General features: G+C 36.8%; 1 protein-coding gene across 2 annotated transcripts in view; it reads left to right on the top strand.

Moving 5' to 3' along the window:
- Nucleotides 1-20,208, top strand: part of tmem135 (transmembrane protein 135) — a 421,403-nt gene that overhangs the window by 293,671 nt on the left and 107,524 nt on the right. The window contains exon 7 of one of the 2 annotated variants that reach the window (XM_039744170.1): nt 7,860-7,961. The exons of the other annotated variant lie outside the window; for it this stretch is intronic. Within the exon in view, the coding sequence (XP_039600104.1) occupies nt 7,860-7,961 (102 nt within the window). The remainder of the gene's footprint in view (nt 1-7,859; nt 7,962-20,208) is intronic. 2 annotated transcript variants of the gene reach the window in all.

Below are 20,208 nucleotides of genomic sequence, written 5' to 3'. Positions count from 1 at the left end.
ATTTGACACCAACAACCATAAGATGATTTGAGAAGTGCTCCATAAGTTCGACTGTCCCCCACAATTACTCACCTTGGTCACTTTCTTCCATAACAAAATGAGGGCAAAGGTCCTGGTTGGCATCTATGAGCTCCAGTATTCTGATAATGTTGCTAGCATAGCACTTTACCTGGAAAGCCATCAGAGGACCGTTGAGTCCTTACAATCCTCCTATTCCTGGATGGGTCAGGAAATCTGCACCTCCAAGACACTGATCTTTCCAGCACACAGATCCTCCAAAGGACATTAAGATTGGCAGCACATCGCCGGGGAACACATAATCCTTACCCTACCTCAGAAGAATTTCTAATGTTGCCTCTGTGATTGAAGAGATTGTGAACCGCCTCCGACAAGTCTCCTCTGCGTTTGATCACCTCTGCAAGCATGTCTTTTATAACCAAAATCTACACCTGGCAACCAAAGTTGTGATCTTTTACGTGGTGTGTATATTAGCTCTCTTGTATGGATGCAAATGTTAGACTCCCTACTGCAAGCAAATCCGCATCCAAGAAGTGTTCCACATTTGCTACCTTCAGAAGATCCTGGGCATCACTTGGGAGGACAGAATCCCTTGCACTAAAATTCTAGAACACTGCTCATCAATCAACATTGAAACCATAGTGCTCAGCCATGTCTTCTGCTGGACTGGGCATATTATCTGGATGGTCCTGTACAATGAACTCCCTGAAGGATCCAGACCTCAGTGTGTCCCGAAGAAACATTGGAAAGACCACTTGAAGCATTTTGTCAAAGCTTGCTCCATTCCACATAGACAGCTTGAGACAATGGCTGGGGATATTATGCCTTGTAGACAGACCATCATTGAAGTAGTTTGTCACTTTGAACAACAATCATCAATAAGTGTGGAAGAAAGTGGCAAGACAACTCTATCAACACCATCCTACTACCCTTAGGGGACAATTCCCCTTCCCATGGTACCCACAGGTCTGACTTTCTTTTTATTGGGCTACTCTTCCACCAGCATCAGAAAGGGTATTGTCAGAGATGGACAAACAGATGGACAGGATCATCATCAGATTGAACAACAGCCATGACTGATTCATAGCCTAATGGTTTCACACAACATGCCTTGTTTGATGCCGCTTGAAGACTATAAAAACTATTGTTTACTGAGGGAACAAACTTTTAATGACAGGCAGGATTTTTTTGCCCATGTTGAGGACTGCTTTATTTAAGCACTCAAGATTAATTCTCTTGGAAATACTGTATATGCGGAATTGGGCCTGCCATTAGATAGAGATACTGTAAAAAATTGGGCTATACTTGTTCATATCTGGGTTTTAACAACAGTTGGCTTTCTGGCACCAGGCACCTACCAGAGGGAACTAGCCAACAGGAATATCTCTGCCATAACATCAGCTCCACTATGCCTGCTATACTGAAAGCCATAAACCTACTGACAAGACGGTTCATTCATTATTTGGATATGTTGTGGGTGTGCAGCCTAACATAAACAGGCAGTTTGAGGCAAAGAAGCATTTGCAGAGAACTTGCTGATGGTGCAATAGGCGATGGCTGGTTTGATGGTAACTTTCATATGGTCTATACTATTTATTGTGCAATGTATTTATTTATGCTGCTCAGACGCTGGATCCTTATGTCTTTCTCTGTCTCCCAGATCACATTTCCAAAATGTGCTTTGTAAAGTATAAATTGCATATAAATGTGTTATACTTGGTTTTATATATATTATATCAGGTTTTTTTGGTGTACATATACAGTCATACTTAAATCCACACAAAGTTTTATAAAAGACAACCCAGGTTAAGAAATTTAAGCAGAGGCAAGTGAAAGTCAAATTTTGTATATTGTCTATTCGTATTGTTATTTACAGTATTAATGGCCTCCATTCAGACTACTGTTTTATTTATATTTCCAGTCTGTCTTGTTTCCACATAATTTTGTTCTGTCACAGGGAGCCAGAGTATACCCCAGCAACACTGGGTTAAAGGAAAGAACCAACCCTAGATGGAACACTGGAACATCCTAGGGGTTACTTGCACATACACACACCCACACAAGGTCAATTCATAACTACTAGTAAGCGTATCACATATTTGTGAGAGGAAAATTAGAATACCCGGAGAAAAACCCATGCATGTATGGGGAAGAATATGCCAAACTCACACAAGCTATGAGTTGGCATTGGATTTGAACCCATAATTCTGTATTTATAAGGCAGTAATATTAACCATGCTGCCCCAGTTTTAGTGTGCCACCAGAAAACTTAGAAAAACTGCCTCATCTTGGCAGCTCCAACAAATCTTTGAAGTATGAATTGCTTTTTCTGTTTCTCTTTTATGATTTTTGGATGCACATTTTCATATTTTAGTTTCATTAAATCTGTAAATATATGTTAAACTTGATTTTTAAAGCTGATTTAGTTTTGAATTACTTTTATTTTTTCTGTTTTTTCTCTTGTACCTTGGCATGCTTTAATGATTGCTTATCACATTGATACCACCAAGCAAGCTGCAGTTTCTATATTTGTGATGTTTTTTTTTGTTCAACTGAAACGCATACTTGTGCCAGCATTAAACAGGGCCAGTTTAGAATCTTAGGAATGTGAGACTAGCACATGGGCAGTATGTGTTAGTACACTGTGGCACTAGAAACCCCCCAGGTGTGGATATGACTCAGTGCTACAGGACTGAGGTAATCATTCAGTAGTTAGTATGGTTCAATGCAGTATAACAATAGGAGTTAAACAGGTATGCACACAGGACAACATAACAAAAGCAGTTGAGACAAAGTACAGATTTAATGCATTGTAAGTTTACAGCCATGATATTCTTTTTGGGTTCATTTTTATTTAGATATATGTGATTGTTAATACAGTGGGCAATATAACAAAGCACATTGGCAGAGTTTTCACACTAGAGTATAAGATGCAACAATGTATTGAGCCTTAATAGCTGGCATAACAGGAAACTCTATAGGGCACAGCCTCAAGGAGAAAAAGGTAAAACAAAGAAAGGTTAAGTATGGCAAATTAAATTTGAGAATATCTCTCTCAAAATACAATATATTATGCAGAACAGTTGGCTATCAGTGAAGATTTGAATATATATTTCATAATATTGCTTTTGTATAGTACAGTAATGCATGTGCAATTCATGTATATTATTGAATGTATATTATACATTTATATTTGATTATTCTTTATTGCATGAAAGTGTCTCAATACAATTCTAACTGTGTCTGTTTCTGCCTAATTCGTGAACAAAAATATAAGATTCTAAAGAGTCTTCCATGTTTTTCCCCCCAAGGCTCTTCTTTTTCTGGTGACTTGTTCAGTCTGCACGGTATAGGTTCTTTTCTGGCCTGAAACCTGTTTTGTATTTGCATTTCATGGTTAAAACGAGTAAAAGTAAATTAAAGGAATGTGCCTAACAGGGTGAAGGTAATTTAATTTTGATCCAGAAATTGAAGCTTCCGGATTGCTTTGGTTCTCTAATTTTGTGATTGAAGGAGATTGGATTTCAGGAACCAGAAAAAATGGGAAATAAGCTGGCTTTCTAGCATGTAATGTTGTGTATTTCTACTTTTCTCAAACAGCTATCTTGAAAAATTAAGGAAAATGGATGTTTTGGTTTCTAAAAAAATATAACAAGATTGCATTTTTGTTTCTTACATATTAAAGTTTTTTTTTTTTTTTCATATTTAGATTTTTATTAGTACATTAAAGACAAGATTTCTCCAGTGCATAGATGACAGCATTAGCTTGCATGAAGGTACTGTTTAGAACCAGACAAAGTATATTTCATAGTATGCCTGGATCAGTTTTTTTTTTTGTGATTATTACTGTGTACATGTGTATCTTTAACTTCACAGCAAAACAAAAGCATAATTAATTACACATGACCTAATATGCATCGCTCCTGTGGGATGAAATTATAATCCATCCATCCATTATACAACCCGCTATATCCTAACTACTGGGTCACGGGAGTCTGCAGGAGCCAATTGAAATTATAATATAAGTAGAAAATCTGTCATTTTCAGGCAGTCATTTTGATTTTCAGGTCCTTCTCTTGAGTGTCATGTGTATTCTCTTTAGCAAATAATATGCACTCAGCACTATGATATCAATTTGTATTTTCTGTAATACTTTGATGTAATGCACACATTGAATTTGCCTTATTATTACAGTTGTGCTTTAAAGTTTTTGAACTCTTTAGAATTTTCTAAATTTCTGCATAAATATGACCCAAAACCTCATCAGATTTTCACTCAAGTCCTAAAAGTAGATAAAGAGAATCCAGTTAAACAAATGAGACAAAAATATTATACTTGGTCATTTATTTATTAAGGAAAATGATCGAATATTACATATTTGTGAGTGGCAAAAGTATGTGAACCTCTAGGACAGGGGTGCCCAATGCATCGATTGCGATCGACCGGTAGATCGCAAAGGTAGTGCAGGTAGATCACGTTGCATTCAAAAAAAAATTTTTTTTAAACGTTAGTCTATCATATATTCTCCCTATGGCATTTGCCACTTAATTGACATACAGGACGGCCAGTCTGAGATCTCTTTTATTCTAACACACTGGCCATCCTGCACGCACGATCAAACGCGCGAGCTACTGCAAAACTCCGGCTGTGATCTAATTAGCCTTGCAATTTATATTGACTAAAGAAGGGATTTAAAAAAATTGTTTTGGGAGGGTATGGGCTGGATGTGGAATTGGAAGAGGGTTTTTTCTCTCACAATGTCACAATAGAAGTGCGTTTGTCTGATCTCTCAATCTATCATTGCTATTCCAAAGAAGGAAAATGTGGAAAGGTACTTTCGAACTGTTTATAAAAACTAACTTCCTTCCGAAAAGCGATCTGAGAAAGAGAAAGGAGAGGGAACTAAAATCGCAGTTAATCAGACAGCTGTCATTTTTCACTCGGCTGAATTCAAAAGCTCCTTGACTGCATTACTCGTCTCTGCTTATTTATGCGAGTCAGCCTTTTCCCACATGAAGATTATTAAATCCAAATACTATAGTGACCATAAATGTATTGAATTGTTATTGTGCCATAAAGGTTATTCAGTTATGAAAGGTAAGACAACATATATTTTATGTATAAAGTATACTCAGTGTGTATGTATATATATATATATATATATATATATATATATATATATGTATATATATATATATATATATATATATACATATACACACTGTCACACACGCATGGGAGGCAGCTAAAGGGCTCGAGTGAAGGCAGTTCTGAGCCATGCCGGGATGTGGCAGAGCGCACTAACTCTCTTTCTCACTTCCCTGTAGACCTAACCCGGGAGGTTCCACCTGTCTCTCTGGACGTCACTTCTGGGACCGAGCCAATGGAGACAGACCTTGACAGCTCCGGCCCCCCTGATGTCACATCCGGGACTGAACCAATGAACGATGAACACGTGCCCGACCCTTATGACCTCACTTCCTGTCTCCCCCTTTAAAAGCCTTCCCTTTTCCCTTCTGTGTCAGTCTTGTTTTGGACTCTGTTGTAAGCACTTCAGTGCTGATATTTAAAAGAAAAACGAAGTTGCAGCCGGGATACCGAATTACATGGGTGGCTGCCCCAAACCTTTTTCTGTCTTTGTCTCGTTTTGTGACAACACACACACAGTGGTGTGAAAAACTATTTGCCCCCTTCCTGATTTCTTATTCTTTTGCATGTTTGTCACACAAAATGTTTCTGATCATCAAACACATTTAACCATTAGTCAAATATAACACAAGTAAACACAAAATGCAGTTTTTAAATGATGGTTTTATTATTTAGGGAGAAAAAATCCAAACCTACATGGCCCTGTGTGAAAAAGTAATTGCCCCCTTGTTAAAAAATAACCTAACTGTGGTGTATCACACCTGAGTTCAATTTCCGTAGCCACCCCCAGGCCTGATTACTGCCACACCTGTTTCAATCAAGAAATCACTTAAATAGGAGCTGCCTGACACAGAGAAGTAGACCAAAAGCACCTCAAAAGCTAGACATCACGCCAAGATCCAAAGAAATTCAGGAACAAATGAAAACAGAAGTAATTGAGATCTATCAGTCTATGTAAAGGTTATAAAGCCATTTCTAAAGCTTTGGGACTCCAGCGAACCACAGTGAGAGCCATTATCCACAAATAGCAAAAACATGGAACAGTGGTGAACCTTCCCAGGAGTGGCCGGCCGAACAAAATTACCCCAAGAGCGCAGAGACGACTCATCCGAGAGGTCACAAAAGACCCCAGGACAACGTCTAAAGAACTGCAGGCCTCACTTGCCTCAATTAAGGTCAGTGTTCACGACTCCACCATAAGAAAGAGACTGGGCAAAAACGGCCTGCATGGCAGATTTCCAAGACGCAAACCACTGTTAAGAAAAGAACATTAGGGCTCGTCTCAATTTTGCTAAAAAACATCTCAATGATTGCCAAGACTTTTGGGAAAATACCTTGTGGACTGATGAGACAAAAGTTGAACTTTTTGGAAGGCAAATGTCCCGTTACATCTGGCGTAGAAGGAACACAGCATTTCAGAAAAACAACATCATACCAACAGTAAAATATGGTGGTGGTAGTGTGATGGTCTGGGGTTGTTTTGCTGCTTCAGGACCTGGAAGGCTTGCTGTGATAGATGGAACCATGAATTCTACTGTCTACCAAAACATCCTGAAGGAGAATGTTCGGCCATCTGTTCGTCAACTCAAGCTGAAGCGATCTTGGGTGCTGCAACAGGACAATGACCCAAAACACACCAGCAAATCCACCTCTGAATGGCTGAAGAAAAACAAAATGTAGACTTTGGAGTGGCCTAGTCAAAGTCCTGACCTGAATCCAATTGAGATGCTATGGCATGACCTTAAAAAGGCGGTTCATGCTAGAAAACCCTCAAATAAAGCTGAATTACAACAATTCTGCAAAGATGAGTGGGCCAAAATTCCTCCAGAGCGCTGTAAAGACTCATTGCAAGTTATCGCAAACGCTTGATTGCAGTTATTGCTGCTAAGGGTGGCCCAACCAGTTATTAGGTTCAGGAGGCAATTACTTTTTCACACAGGGCCATGTAGGTTTGGATTTTTTTCTCTCTAAATAATAAAAACCATCATTTAAAAACTGCATTTTGTGTTTACTTGTGTTATATTTGACTAATGGTTAAATGTGTTTGATGATCAGAAACAATTTGTGTGACAAACATGCAAAAGAATAAGAAATCAGGAAGGGGGCAAATAGTTTTTCACACCACTGTGGCTATATTATATATATATATATATATAATTTTTAATGTAGCATTTTTAATGTAGGTAGATCATTTCGACCTGGTCATTTTAAAAGTAGCTCGCAAGCTGAAAAAGTGTGGGCACCCCTGCTCTAGGATTAGCAGTTAGTTTTTTTGAGCAATTTTTCTGAGAATGCCTTCACAAACATGCCCTAAAATGAAATAGCACCCTTTTCAGGGTTTAATTAAGTGGGTTCAATAAATGGATGGATATTATCTCTGAGAGGCAATGTCACTTCACTTTCTATGATTCTGTACTTCTGAGTTTTCTGATAACAATTGTCATTCTACAAGCAACTTAAAAATGTTTACTGAGGACTTAAGGTGGGAAGGTGTTAGCAGAAACAGTTCAGCACCTGACTGGTTTCATAAATTATGTTTTCCACTCAGTACACTCAGTTTAGCTCAACTAAAAATTTAAGTATAATTCCATAACACAAAAGCTTGTCTAGCTAATTTTTCAGTGTTTACACCAACATCTCCTAATAAATCGTGTAATGTTATATACAGGGAATAATTTACATTAACTTTCCAGACTTAAGCTTTCCCTGAGAGGGAACACATGGTGCCCATATGCTAACGGCCTTCTTAGCAACCCACCTGCCACTGACATCACAGCTGAGAAATTCTTCATCAAGTAAGAAGTTTATTTTAAACTTTCTGTTCTATGTATAACACATACTTTGCTATGTTCATGAAATCTAATGCGTGTGTGCAGAGTTAAGGGGTATAATTAATTAAACTTTTAAAATGACAACATATTCTGCATCTGTTAAAGAATCAGATTTTTACAAGTGAACTGTAAAATAAGTTTGTACTTCATTAATGCACTGACTGATTTTGTTAAAGTTTTTGAACAACAGAAAACTCAATACAGTATGTTAATGTTAGAGCTGGTATTGACTCACATTTTAAAATGGTTTAGCATAGGCAAACAATATGAATTGTGTAACTTGTCCATATTGTGTTAGTAAAAAGTAAATTTTGAAAATCAAACAAGACCTGACTAAGTTCATTAATAATAAACATCTTAGTACTACTGAGTGGAGGTGGATCATTGCACTGCTTTGCTTGCTGTCTACGTTTTGATAATTATTCTGCACAATATTTTCAGTGAAAAGTTAGGAATGAGAACAAATGTTCTATCCATTTCTTATGTGTAAATCTGTCCCAAGCTATAACGTCTGACATTCATTGAATTAAATTTAATACTTTTTAACCAATTAGTTTATTATTGCCATTGTAACTTACAGTGCAATGTAAACCAGGGGTCCTCAGTCATGGTCCTGGATGGCAACAGCGGCTGTAGGTTTTTCTTCCAACTAGTTTTCTAATTTGAAGACAGTCTTGCTGATAATGAAACTTGGTATTTAACTATTTGGCTTGTTAGTGCTTTCATTCATCCAAAAGAAATTTTAATTGCACTGTAGAATTTCCTTCTCTGATAACGTTATCCACGTGTTTTGTGGACCAGAATAGATATAAACTTAATGGTCCTTCCAATTCCCTTCTCATTTATTTCTAAATATTTTTTAACACAGATACTTAATGGTGAATATACACTGGTTTAAAAGGAAGCATGTTAGCTGGAGAGCTGCTGGTTTATTGGTTATCTCCATTTCATTATTAACTAATATCTGGTTAAGAAAACAGGCAACAATTAATCCTTAAATGCAGCTGCTAAAAACTAAAATAGGAAATTAAAGCTTCTGAATTGTATCAGGCAATATAACTAAAATTAAGCCCAAAAACCATATTGCTTTAGTAGTAAATAAATGGGTTCTAATTAAGCAATTAGTTAAAGTGAAAACCTGCAGCCCCTGTGGACCTACAGGACTGTAATTGAGGACTTCTGATCTACAATGTAACTAAAATTTGTCTATGATAAATGAAAGTGCTAATAAGGCATTTAGTTTTATTATAAGTAAGGACTGAGTTCTAATTAGGAAACTGGCTAGAATGAAAACCTGTAGGTACTGTGGCCCTCCAGTACCGTTATGAAGGACCCCAGAAATAAACTATTTGTTGCCTGTCCCACTTGTGGAAAAACATACTAAGTATGCCACATAAATGGACATAATAATTGTAAGTAACATTCAGAAATTAAAGCAAATTGAGTTAAGGATGGTGTGTTGAACTGAATTGCTGTGTGGATACCTACATAATGAAATTTGGTTGCAGGTTAAATAGATAAGCACAAGTTTGGTCAAGTAGATGTCAGTACAACTATCTGGAAGATGGAAGATGATGCCTGTGTTTGGCTTTGCCTCTGCCTTGGGCTATGCGTTTTTGCTTTTTACCTGTTTTATTAGTTTATTCCTTTTTTTTTTTTTCTTTGTGGACTTACAATCACCACTCACAACTGGTGATCAAATCTACAATGGATTAGTTCCAGTTTTGAAAGAATCGTGTTATTTTCCAGTGCCATTTGTGCTTGATGTGGTTTTCAGTGTATCTCCACTGTTGCCGGCTGGGATCCTGCCTACACGTCGGCGATCCCGCCGGAGGAATTCCTTGGGCTGCTTCATCGATTTTGGAGAGATTTTGGGCTGTCGATTCCCATTTACCACCTCATGTATTCCAAGTGGGAGTGGGGGCAGTCTGGGATCATTGTGTTTAGACTGCTCCTAGGTATGTTTCAGCATCCTACTTACCATCTGAAAACATTCTTATTCTGCTCCAATTGCTGCTCCGCTGGCCCTGTCACGCTAAAATGATGTTAATCAATGTGCACACTATTGCTACCAAGTCCTTTATTCTCAATGACTTGTTTTGCCATGAGAGGCTGGATTTTATGTTCATTTCTATTCTATTAATTTTTTTGGAATTATGTCCTGGGGACTGTTTATTCCTGAGCGCACCACGGTCATCTGGACAGGTAGGTGGAACCACTGTCATTTTTAGAAAGATATTTTTATGTCAAATCATTTCTTCCAGCCTCTGTATTTCGAGATGATGCTGACTAAAATTGGATGTGTTCACCCCCGTATTGTGTTTTATTATATCTTCCACCTGGTTCTGCTGCATTTTTTTGTTGGGCATCTAGGCCTTTTTATCTTCCACTATCGAATTTGGTTAGATTAGCATAGTCGAGGACTTTACCATTCATATTGATGGTTTATCTAATAATACTGCCATGGATTTTCAGAGCATCTTGGAAACTTTTAAATTCATTCAACATTTATCTGGCCCCGTTCACATTGTAGGACATACTTTAGATTTGGTTTTCACTTACGGTGCTATTCTTGACAGCCTGCACATAAAGTTACTTTTAGTGATCATAAATCATTCTCTTTTAACATCTCATTTAGCTCTGAGTCTTCCTCTAATATATATACACTAAGCGTAATCGCTTTATTGATAACTCTGTTATATCTAAATTTTCTTCTATTTTTAATTTATCTGGTTCTTATGATAATGTTGAGCTGCTTGTTAATTATTTTAATGATCATCGCAAGGCCATTCTTGATAAGGTTGCCCTTTATAAAATTAGTTACTATTCTGCTGTTTCTCGGTTACCTTGGCTTAGCAGTTTTACTTGTGTGGTCTTCAACACTCCTGGTGGAAAGCAGAGCATCTATGGACGTCTACAGGTTTGGTTCTGCACCATGAAAATTTTCATCTGCAACTGCATATCAAAACTGTGGGGTTCTCTAAGGCTCAATTATTGGTCCATTGTTATTTTCATTTTACATTCATCCTTTCACAGAGATCATTCAGTCTTTTAACACTTTTATGGTGTTGATATTCATCTGTATATTTGTTTTAAATCCCACTCGCTCGTCAAGTTATCCACCCTAGTTGATTGTCTTTCACGGATAAATTAGTGCCTCTCTAACAGATACTTATATTTATATTCCAGCAAAATGGAAACCATGATTATAGCTTCCCCTGAAGCATATCCTAAGATTAATCAGGCGCTTGCACTTTTCTGCATGACTGCTAAATCCAATGTTCGAAACCTTGGAGTTATATTTGATTCCTCTCGTAGTTTTAATTTCCATGTTAAATCTATTTGTCATTCCTTTTACTTTTATTTAAGGAACATTTCAAAACTATATTTTCTATAGTTTCATCATCACACCTGGAAAAAGTTGTTAATGTATTTTTTACCTCTCACTTCGATTTTTGTAATGCGTTGTTTACCATCTTGGACAAATCATCCCTTTTGCGTCTTCATGTTATACAAGCTGCAGTGACCAGATTGCTAACGCATTCTAGAAAAAGAAATTATATTACACTTATTTTATACTCTTTCCATTGGTTTGCAGTGGATTTTATGATTCATTTTAAGATTCTGGTACTTCTTTATAGAGCATTGAACAAACTCCAGTCTATTTATCCAGTCTCCTTTTCAAACTTACTGCCTCTCGCACATGTAGAACTTAAGCTCAAAATCTGTTAGTTGTTCCACATATGAAGTTAAAAATAAGGGGGATAGAGCCTTTCATTCATATGCACCAAAGATTTAGACCAATCTCCCTCTTCACCTTCATATGGCTGACTCTATGAACTCTTAAAAAAGCAGTTAAAAACTTTCTTGTTTAGCCAGTTTTTTGCTTAGAGTCTCAGTGTTATTATTTTTATTTCTATTTATTTTATTTTAATTTACTTGTTAGAGTTTACTATCCTGTGTATCTTAATGTGTCTGTGTCTTGCCTAGTTTCATATATTTTTTTTTTTTTATTGTACAGCACATTGTAACTTCTTGTCTGCAAAAGGCTCTTTATAAATAAACTTTACTTACTTACTTGCTTTAACTGAATAGAAGTTAACAGGATAATGGCTCAGTGGTACAGAATGTATGTGAATCTGAGGTCATCACATATTACACTATTGCTTGCAGGATGGTAGGGAGTAGGCAGATTGTTACCTGGATCATTTAGGACTTGAGACATTACAGAGTGCTTTCTTGAGGGATCTTTTGTCCTGTGTAGATGACAGTTTGATTTTTTTCTAATTATTTTTTATTTGATTTCAAAGATGTATATATATATATTGTAACGGATGGCCGGGGTCCATGCCTGGCCGGGACACCCCTTCCCCACATCTGCCAGGGGGATAAGGGTGGGAAGCCACTATCTCCCACTGGATGTTAGATGGCAGCCTCCCTGGGTTGCAGCGGTGCCTTGGACTCCCCCAGGGTTGCATGGGGGTTCCGCAGCAGGAGCTGTTGGCCCCTTTTGGGCACTGGTTTTGCCTTACCCGGAAGTGCAGACGGTTGTCGCCAATCAAGCACCTGGAGCACTTCTGGGTACCCAATAAAAGGGAGCCAGCGACCACCACTCAGGGGCCAGAGTCGGGAGGAGGATAAAGCTTGCTGAGAAGGAGTGGTGGTGAGAGAAGAGAGTGTTTTGTGGTGATTACTGTTCTTGGGACTGTATTGTGGCTGGAGGGAGTACGGGGAAGATGTGCCCTCCAAATGAAGAAAATAAAAGTTTGGTTCATTTTTATACGTGCCTCTGTGTCCAATCTGTGTCGGGTTGGGCGCTATATAGCATCTTCTTACTAATATATATACATATATACATATACAGTACATCCGGAAAGTATTCACAGCGCATCACTTTTTCCACATTTTGTTATGTTACAGCCTTATTCCAAAATGCATTTAATTCATTTTTTTCCTCAGAATACTACACACAATACCCCATAATGACGTGAAAAAAGTTTACTTGAGGTTTTTGCAAATTTATTAAAATAAAAGCCCATGTATATATATATATGTATATATGTGTATGTATATATATATATATATATATATATATATATATATATATATATATATATATATATATACATATATATATATATATATATATATATATACATATATATATAATTATATATATTTATCTAAGAAGCTATACAAAAGAAGGCAGAGTAAAAAATACATTTATAAATGCATATCTTACTTACAAAGCACAGAGACCCACACAGCTGAGTAAAAGAAACTAAAATTTACAAAATAAGTCGGATCAAGGGCTCAATGTCATAAGACCTTGGTGTTATGTTACACGTCATGCAGGTTTTATACCCATTAAAGGCTATGAAATATGTAGATTTCGATTTTCTTAATGGTTTGTGTGCCTTTTCTCAACGCCATTTTGTTTTGCACAAACACTGCCATTTTCTGGAGCAGTTGGTGCCATGTTGCTAAGAAAAGTCATGGGAAGTGTATTGCATGTGAATGTTCAAGTTTAAAGAGAAAAAAATATTTAATAAACAATTAGTTACTTATTTCCTGGCAAATTAACTTAGTGCAGTGTTTTACTACTTTAATTTAGGGTTAAGTTTTTGGCTTAATAAAATATCCATTTGACTTTTGGAACTTTGCTTCTGTTCTGGTTCATACCCAACAATGATTCTACTGTATTTTAATACTTTTAATGTTTGTTGCTGAATTGGGGTAGGAAGAAACAACCTTAATTTTGTTATTTAAGGAAAGGTTATCACAAAAAATAATGGTTGTAATGTTCATTTACAAGGTGGGGAAAGTTTGGATGACGCAATTGATTTAGCACCAGTGGTGGGGCTGGGGCGCGATATCCCCTCCAAATATTTGCAAAACTCCACTGCGAAATAATCATGAAATAAATTTGGTTGTTTGCACAATGTGCCTAGTGACTGCCCATGTCAATATCCATTAAAAACTGATTCTGACTTGCATTTGTTTAAATTCTTTGTGAATACCAATATTTCCACTGTGAAAAGTGCAGGCCAAATTTGAGTCTATGTAAGTCCTTGAACATTTGGCAAGCAGGTGATCTGAGTCTCCTCTTTAACTGGTTTCTTTCAGATTTTTCCAGGGACACAGCTCTCTGCACCCCAGACCCTCCCAAATTTATTGCCAGCAAATTAGTGTTGTTTCAGTTTTTTTTTTTTTATCTAATGTGATTGGACAGTCGCCAACGCACTTTTTCATGTTCATGTCAATGGTTCACAGTTCACATCTGCCATTAACGTAATTACAGATAAGCAAACACAACTTTGCGGCAATGGCAACTTCAAGTGGAACATCAGAAATCAAAGAAAATTCAGTTATTTCTTTAATGAAATACCCCTTCATACATCGTAATCGAGGACACAGACTTTTTCCTGCTCATTATGACAAATGGAGTTGGCTATCTGGTTGTAAGAAATGGCTTTTTTTTTTGCTTTCCGTTTGCTGTTTCAAAGTGTTGAAATGTTGAAGCATTGTGACAATGACAGGTATGAGACCTAAAATATCTTTCTGAAAAATGCAAGTGGAATGAAAGAAGCCGTAGTCATCTAGGCTAAATTTAGATATATTTTTTTTCTCATGCTTATTATTCCTGAACAGCTAGATGAAGGCTACAGAATTGCCATTAGAAGGCACAATGAAGAGGTGACCAAAAATCGACACATCCTGTCTAGAATAATAGACTATGTGAAATTTTGTAGAATATTTGAATTGGCTTTGTGTTGCCATATTGAGAGCGAGAGCTCAAATAAGCCTGGCATTTTCTGTGGGTTGGTGGATTTTGTTACCTCTCTCGATGAAGTGTTCAAAGAGCAACTTGAGAATGCCACTGTATTTAAGGGAACTTCAAAAACTCTGTGTCATCTGTGGGTGTTTTGTATATTGTAATTGTATTTTAATATTTAATTTATTCTATGTTTTATTGTGCAATGCTTTATGACTTTTGTCTGTGATAGGCACTTTATAAACCATTTTTTAGTTACTTAAAACAACAAGAATGTGTTTATTTTGCCATAAGTACAAATAAGTAAACTAAAAAAGTGTCATTTCAATATCGCAAATGGAACTTGCATAACTTTTCAGAATTTCAAAGTTTTAAACGTGTTGGTTTAAGTGAGATTTGCATTATATTTACTTTATATTACAAATAATAACACATGACATGTGATATGAAGTATGTTCAAGCTCTGTTGTGACTATGAAAATATGCATTATTTTAAATGTTTCATCCCATTATGAAGCCTAAATTTCTAATTTGTAATCTGTTGTGTTCTGCAGCCTATCAAACATTAGAGACTTACGTATTTTTCTACAAATTTTTCTCAGAAACACCTATTCAGGAGAGGCTGAATGCATTGGCCATGCTGTGAATGGAAAAGAGACTGGTGACTGAAATGACTCAAGTTTAATCAAAAAGTAACTGAGATATTTTCAGGCCTGAAGAAAATGAGGGCAACATTTATGTTCAAGTAATGCTGCTACTGGGCACTGTGTAGGCAACATTACATTTTGTGTGTGTGTTTTGTTTTTCTCCTGAGCTATGAAGTGCTGCTTCACTGTGCCAACCTCCAAACACACACACACACTGTTTAGCACAGAATATAGATACACAGATGGTAGAACAATAATTATGAATGAAAATATAAGAAAGGGGCTTTTTTATGTTCACTTGATATCAAAACAACCACCAAACCTATGAAGTTGGAAAAAAGCTGTAAGTTTAAAAGAAAACACATCTCAATATAAAAGAAAAATAATGCTTTTATTGTGATAACTGAGGTCACATTGTGTCAAATCGCCCAAAGCTACAAGAAAACTGAAGTGCCTGCTCTACGTAAGAATTGTTCAGGTGGGCACTTGTAGTCAAACTCTCTGTAAGAATTTGTTAGGTATACAAATGTGTATTTCATCAAATCAAAGTGTTATTCCTTGGTTACAAAATATCTGGGAAAGGGATGGCCATGGATCAAGCAAAAGTAACAGCAATCCTAAATTAGTCTCCTCCTGAGAGCACTAAGCAGGTACTGAAGTTTTTTGGGTTCACTATTAATAAAACATTTAGTTCAGTAGTCTCTCCTATTATCAGTTTCATTAATGCGACTTCATGTAAAGCCAAAACAAGAATTGAACATGGGGAGACAGCATACATGTCAAAATGATTTGACTTATTTTGTAGTTGTTTTGGAGTCGTGTAGGGCAGGATAACACTGTCCTGTTACAGAATTATGAGTGTGTAATGCAGCGTTTTGTTGTTAATCGTGCTGCACATAAGAGATTTTTACGGAGACAAATGATGTTAAGGAAGGAATTAATTTGCAGCTTTTCTTGCCAGCTTTTTCTTTCTGACTTTTTGCATCATTGACATCAACTCTTTTCTTTGCTTGGGCATGTTTGGTGATCGCACTGTTCCTGATTGCTGTTGAACTTTGCTTGGGCCCCTTTCTTCCAAGAGGGCTGGGTACAGCTGGACCAGCACAGAGTGATCATACTAAAAGAAACTAGACTTTCTGAGGTTACATGTGGACAAATGTGCTTAAGCATTGTATCCTGGGTTCATGTCACAGTGGTTCCATTGTAGAATATTGTGTGCCTTTGGAAGGATATGAGTCAAGCAACCACTTTTGGGCTTTTTCTTTTCCAGTTCATGCCTGTCAATTGTTTTCTTGTTTTTGTGCCCAGTTTCCCCATAACACGATATCAAAGTTATTTAGTAGTTTCATTTTAAAAGTTTTCTGGCTATTTTACTTATATTTTTAGGACATTTTATGTGTCCATTTTATGATTTGGAATATGAAGATTTTAATTTTCATACGTTTTTTGAATTAAAATGATATTTAACTTAGTTAAAATATTTTTACATCTTTTCTCAATGCCATATTGTTTTCTGTGGATCCCTGGATGTCACTATTCTGTGGAGCAGGTTACTTGAAAGAAAATTGGTGTATGCTGTAAGTCCAGCATATAGCTATAGTAAAATATTATAATCTAATGTATCAGAGGTAAGCATTGCAGTGTACATTTCCCATTTATTAAAATGTGTTGCTGTGAGGAGAGGAGCAGAACTTGATCAATGTAGTGATATCTACACACTACCAGGAAGAGAAACTGAATAGAATATGGTAAATTCATGCTGCCGCTATCAAATCTCCCTAATTCACTTCTAGGCTGCACAAGCACAAGGCAAGAACCAATTCAGAGTCTGCCATCAATTCATTGCTAGGCATCCTTATGCAGCCTCTCACACTCACTCTTACCATTCATCTTCAGAACTGGTAGTTAATCTAAACTGCATGTTTTTGGGATATGGGTGGAAATTGGAGTAGATGGTGGCATTCAGAAAGAGTATTAGCATTAATTGCCAAGGTTTTATTATTTAACAAATCACTAACAAATGTATTGCAGTATGTACTCCATTTTAGTCTATTTCAAGATCAACATAATAAAGGATTTGTTATGTTTTCATTGGTTGATGCTTTTCTGTTGATTAGTTGTAGTGACCTCATGATCATTCAGATTTTCACCAGCCTGGGTGAAAGGGTATTTTTTTTTAGGTCTTTAATTTAAACCAATGTTTAACAGTATAGAAAATCATAACATTCTCAAACCCATTTAATCCAATTCATGGTCATTGGGGCAGGTTTCTAAAAAGGCAAAAATCTGTCCTTGACAGGGTGCCAGTCTGTTGTAGGATCCACTCACATCCTTACATGGGCACATTCATTTTTCCAATTTTTGCACAATTTTGTCTTACTCTGTTATTGTAGGATTGTGATGTCAGCACACTGTCATTGTGTGAGAACATTTCCCATTTTGCACTGCCATTTTGTATCACAGGTGCATATTGTTTGTAGAAACAACCCCCTTTGGCTAGTCCCATGACAAGTACCCTGTGATGGACCCTGTCCCTATGAAATGGTGGCAAACAAAATCCTGTGCCCTAGCTTTGGTACTCTCTTACTTAAAACATGGTGTAGCACAATAGGTAGAGGAAATCTAATCAAGCTAGACTTTTGCTCTGTTTTTTGACTATTGACCTATTCCTGAATACATCCTCGCTCCTGACTGCCTGCTTTGTTTAGAGGAAGCTAAAAGGCACTTCCAAGAAGATTTATCATTAGGACCCACTTGCCTATTTCTTTGATTACATGTTTGATTTATGATTTTTGTTTTGTTTACTCATCTCTCCTCTTTCTAACAGTGATTTAACCCTTTTTCTTTCCCTGACTTTGCCTCATTTTGCTATAAGTAATCAATTTCCTGGTCTTTTTTTTGTAATTACATGTCAGCATTCAGCGTGCATGATTTTTACACGTGCGTTTACACAAGAGCAGGTAATTTAGAATTGCCAATTAATGTGACATGTACACATTTGGGATACTGCACTTAATTCATTGCAGGAAACAAAACAGACCTGAAATTGTTGCTGCTTAACTAGTACACTCAGAATTATGAACATTTAAAAAAAGGTTACAGTGCATTACTTTTAAATGTGTCCATCCATTATACCAGCCAAAAACTGCTCTCTAAATTTTTGATGTGCTTACAAATTAACCCTAATTTTTTATTTAAGTTCTGCGTTTATTCCTAACACAAGTTTGCCTGATGAAGGGGCCTTAGCTGCCTTGAAAGCTTACATTTGTAATGTATTTAGTTAGCCAATAAAAGGTGTCATTTCACCCTATTATCTTTACCAAACAAAATACATTCCTTTGGTGTCACATGCGGCACAGTAGGAAACTAATATTTTGAGATAAACAATCACTGCCAAGCCATTACAAATGCAGGCCATGTGCAAAGATGGAATAAAACTGAACAAATTACTTTATATTGGTGCAGAGTAGGCAGTGAATTTGATCGGCTTTGACTGTGGTTTAAGCAGCACAATTAGCTAATCTTTAACCAGCATCTCAACACCATCAAAACAACCCTACCCTACACCACCATTCACGCTAACTGCTACTGACCCACCACTTCAGTTGTAATATGAACATTTCCCCTTTTCCCTTTTGTGCTGCTGCAATTTGAATATAAACAGTGTCATAGAAAGAGACTGAAAAAATGCGACAGTTTAAACAATGGCTTGATGCAATATTGTCAAAAGTCTTTAGAACATTAGAACACTCTAGATGAGAACAGGCCATTCAGCCCAACAAAGCTCGCCAGTCCTATCCACTTGTTTCCTCCAAGAAAACATCAAGTCGAGTTTTGAAAGTCCCTAAAGTCTTACTGTCTACCACACTACTTGGTAGCTTATTCCAAGTGTCTATCGTTCTTTGTGTAAAGAAAAACTTCCTAATGTTTGTGCGAAATTTACCCTTAACAAGTTTCCAACTGTGTCCCCGTGTTCTTAATGAACTCATTTTAAAATGCAAGTCTCGATCCACTGTACTAATTCCCTTCATAATTTTAAACACATCAGTCATGTCACCTCTTAATCTTCTTTTGCTTAAACTGTAAAGGCTCAGCTCTTTTAATCTTTCCTCATAATTCAACCCCTGTAGACCTGGAATCAGCCTAGTCGCTCTTCTCTGGACCTTTTCAAGTGCTGCTATGTCCTTTTTGTAGCCTGGAGACCAAAACTGCACACAGTACTCAAGATGAGGCCTCACCAGTGCATTATAAAGGTTGAGCATAACCTCCTTGGACTTGTACTCCACAGATTGTGCTATATAACCTAACATTCTGTTAGCCTTCTTAATGGCTTCTGAATATTGTTGGGAAGTTGATAGCTTAGAGTCCACTATGACTCCTAAATCCTTCTCATAAGGTGTACTCTCGATTTTCTGACCGCCCAATGTGTATTCAAAAACACAGTCTTCTGTGAGACTTGCAAAATGCCTTTGTCATGAGAGAGTTTATAAATGAAACTTTGCTCTAATGAATCCTAGTAAGTGCAACCGTTGAAAACGTAGCTCCTGCATTCTGCAGGAAGAAAAAAGCATTTGCTATCTGACCCACCTAGTTTTCCGATAAAAACAAAAATGGGCACCAATAAGATGTCTATATGAAATTTGCTTTGATAGACTCACAGTACACAATACGTGGATTTGAAATGAATAGCAGTTTTCTAGATTTCCTGACACTGTTAATTTTGTATATTTTTTTTGTTTAATTGTCATGTACAAATTTGGACTCAAATGTATTATTTCGCATGATCAGC

The sequence above is a fragment of the Polypterus senegalus genome, chromosome 2 (genome assembly GCF_016835505.1).
Source record: "Polypterus senegalus isolate Bchr_013 chromosome 2, ASM1683550v1, whole genome shotgun sequence".
NCBI lineage: Eukaryota > Metazoa > Chordata > Cladistia > Polypteriformes > Polypteridae > Polypterus > Polypterus senegalus.
Note: the sequence above shows the minus strand (reverse complement) of the source record. Positions and strands in the feature narration are given on the sequence as shown.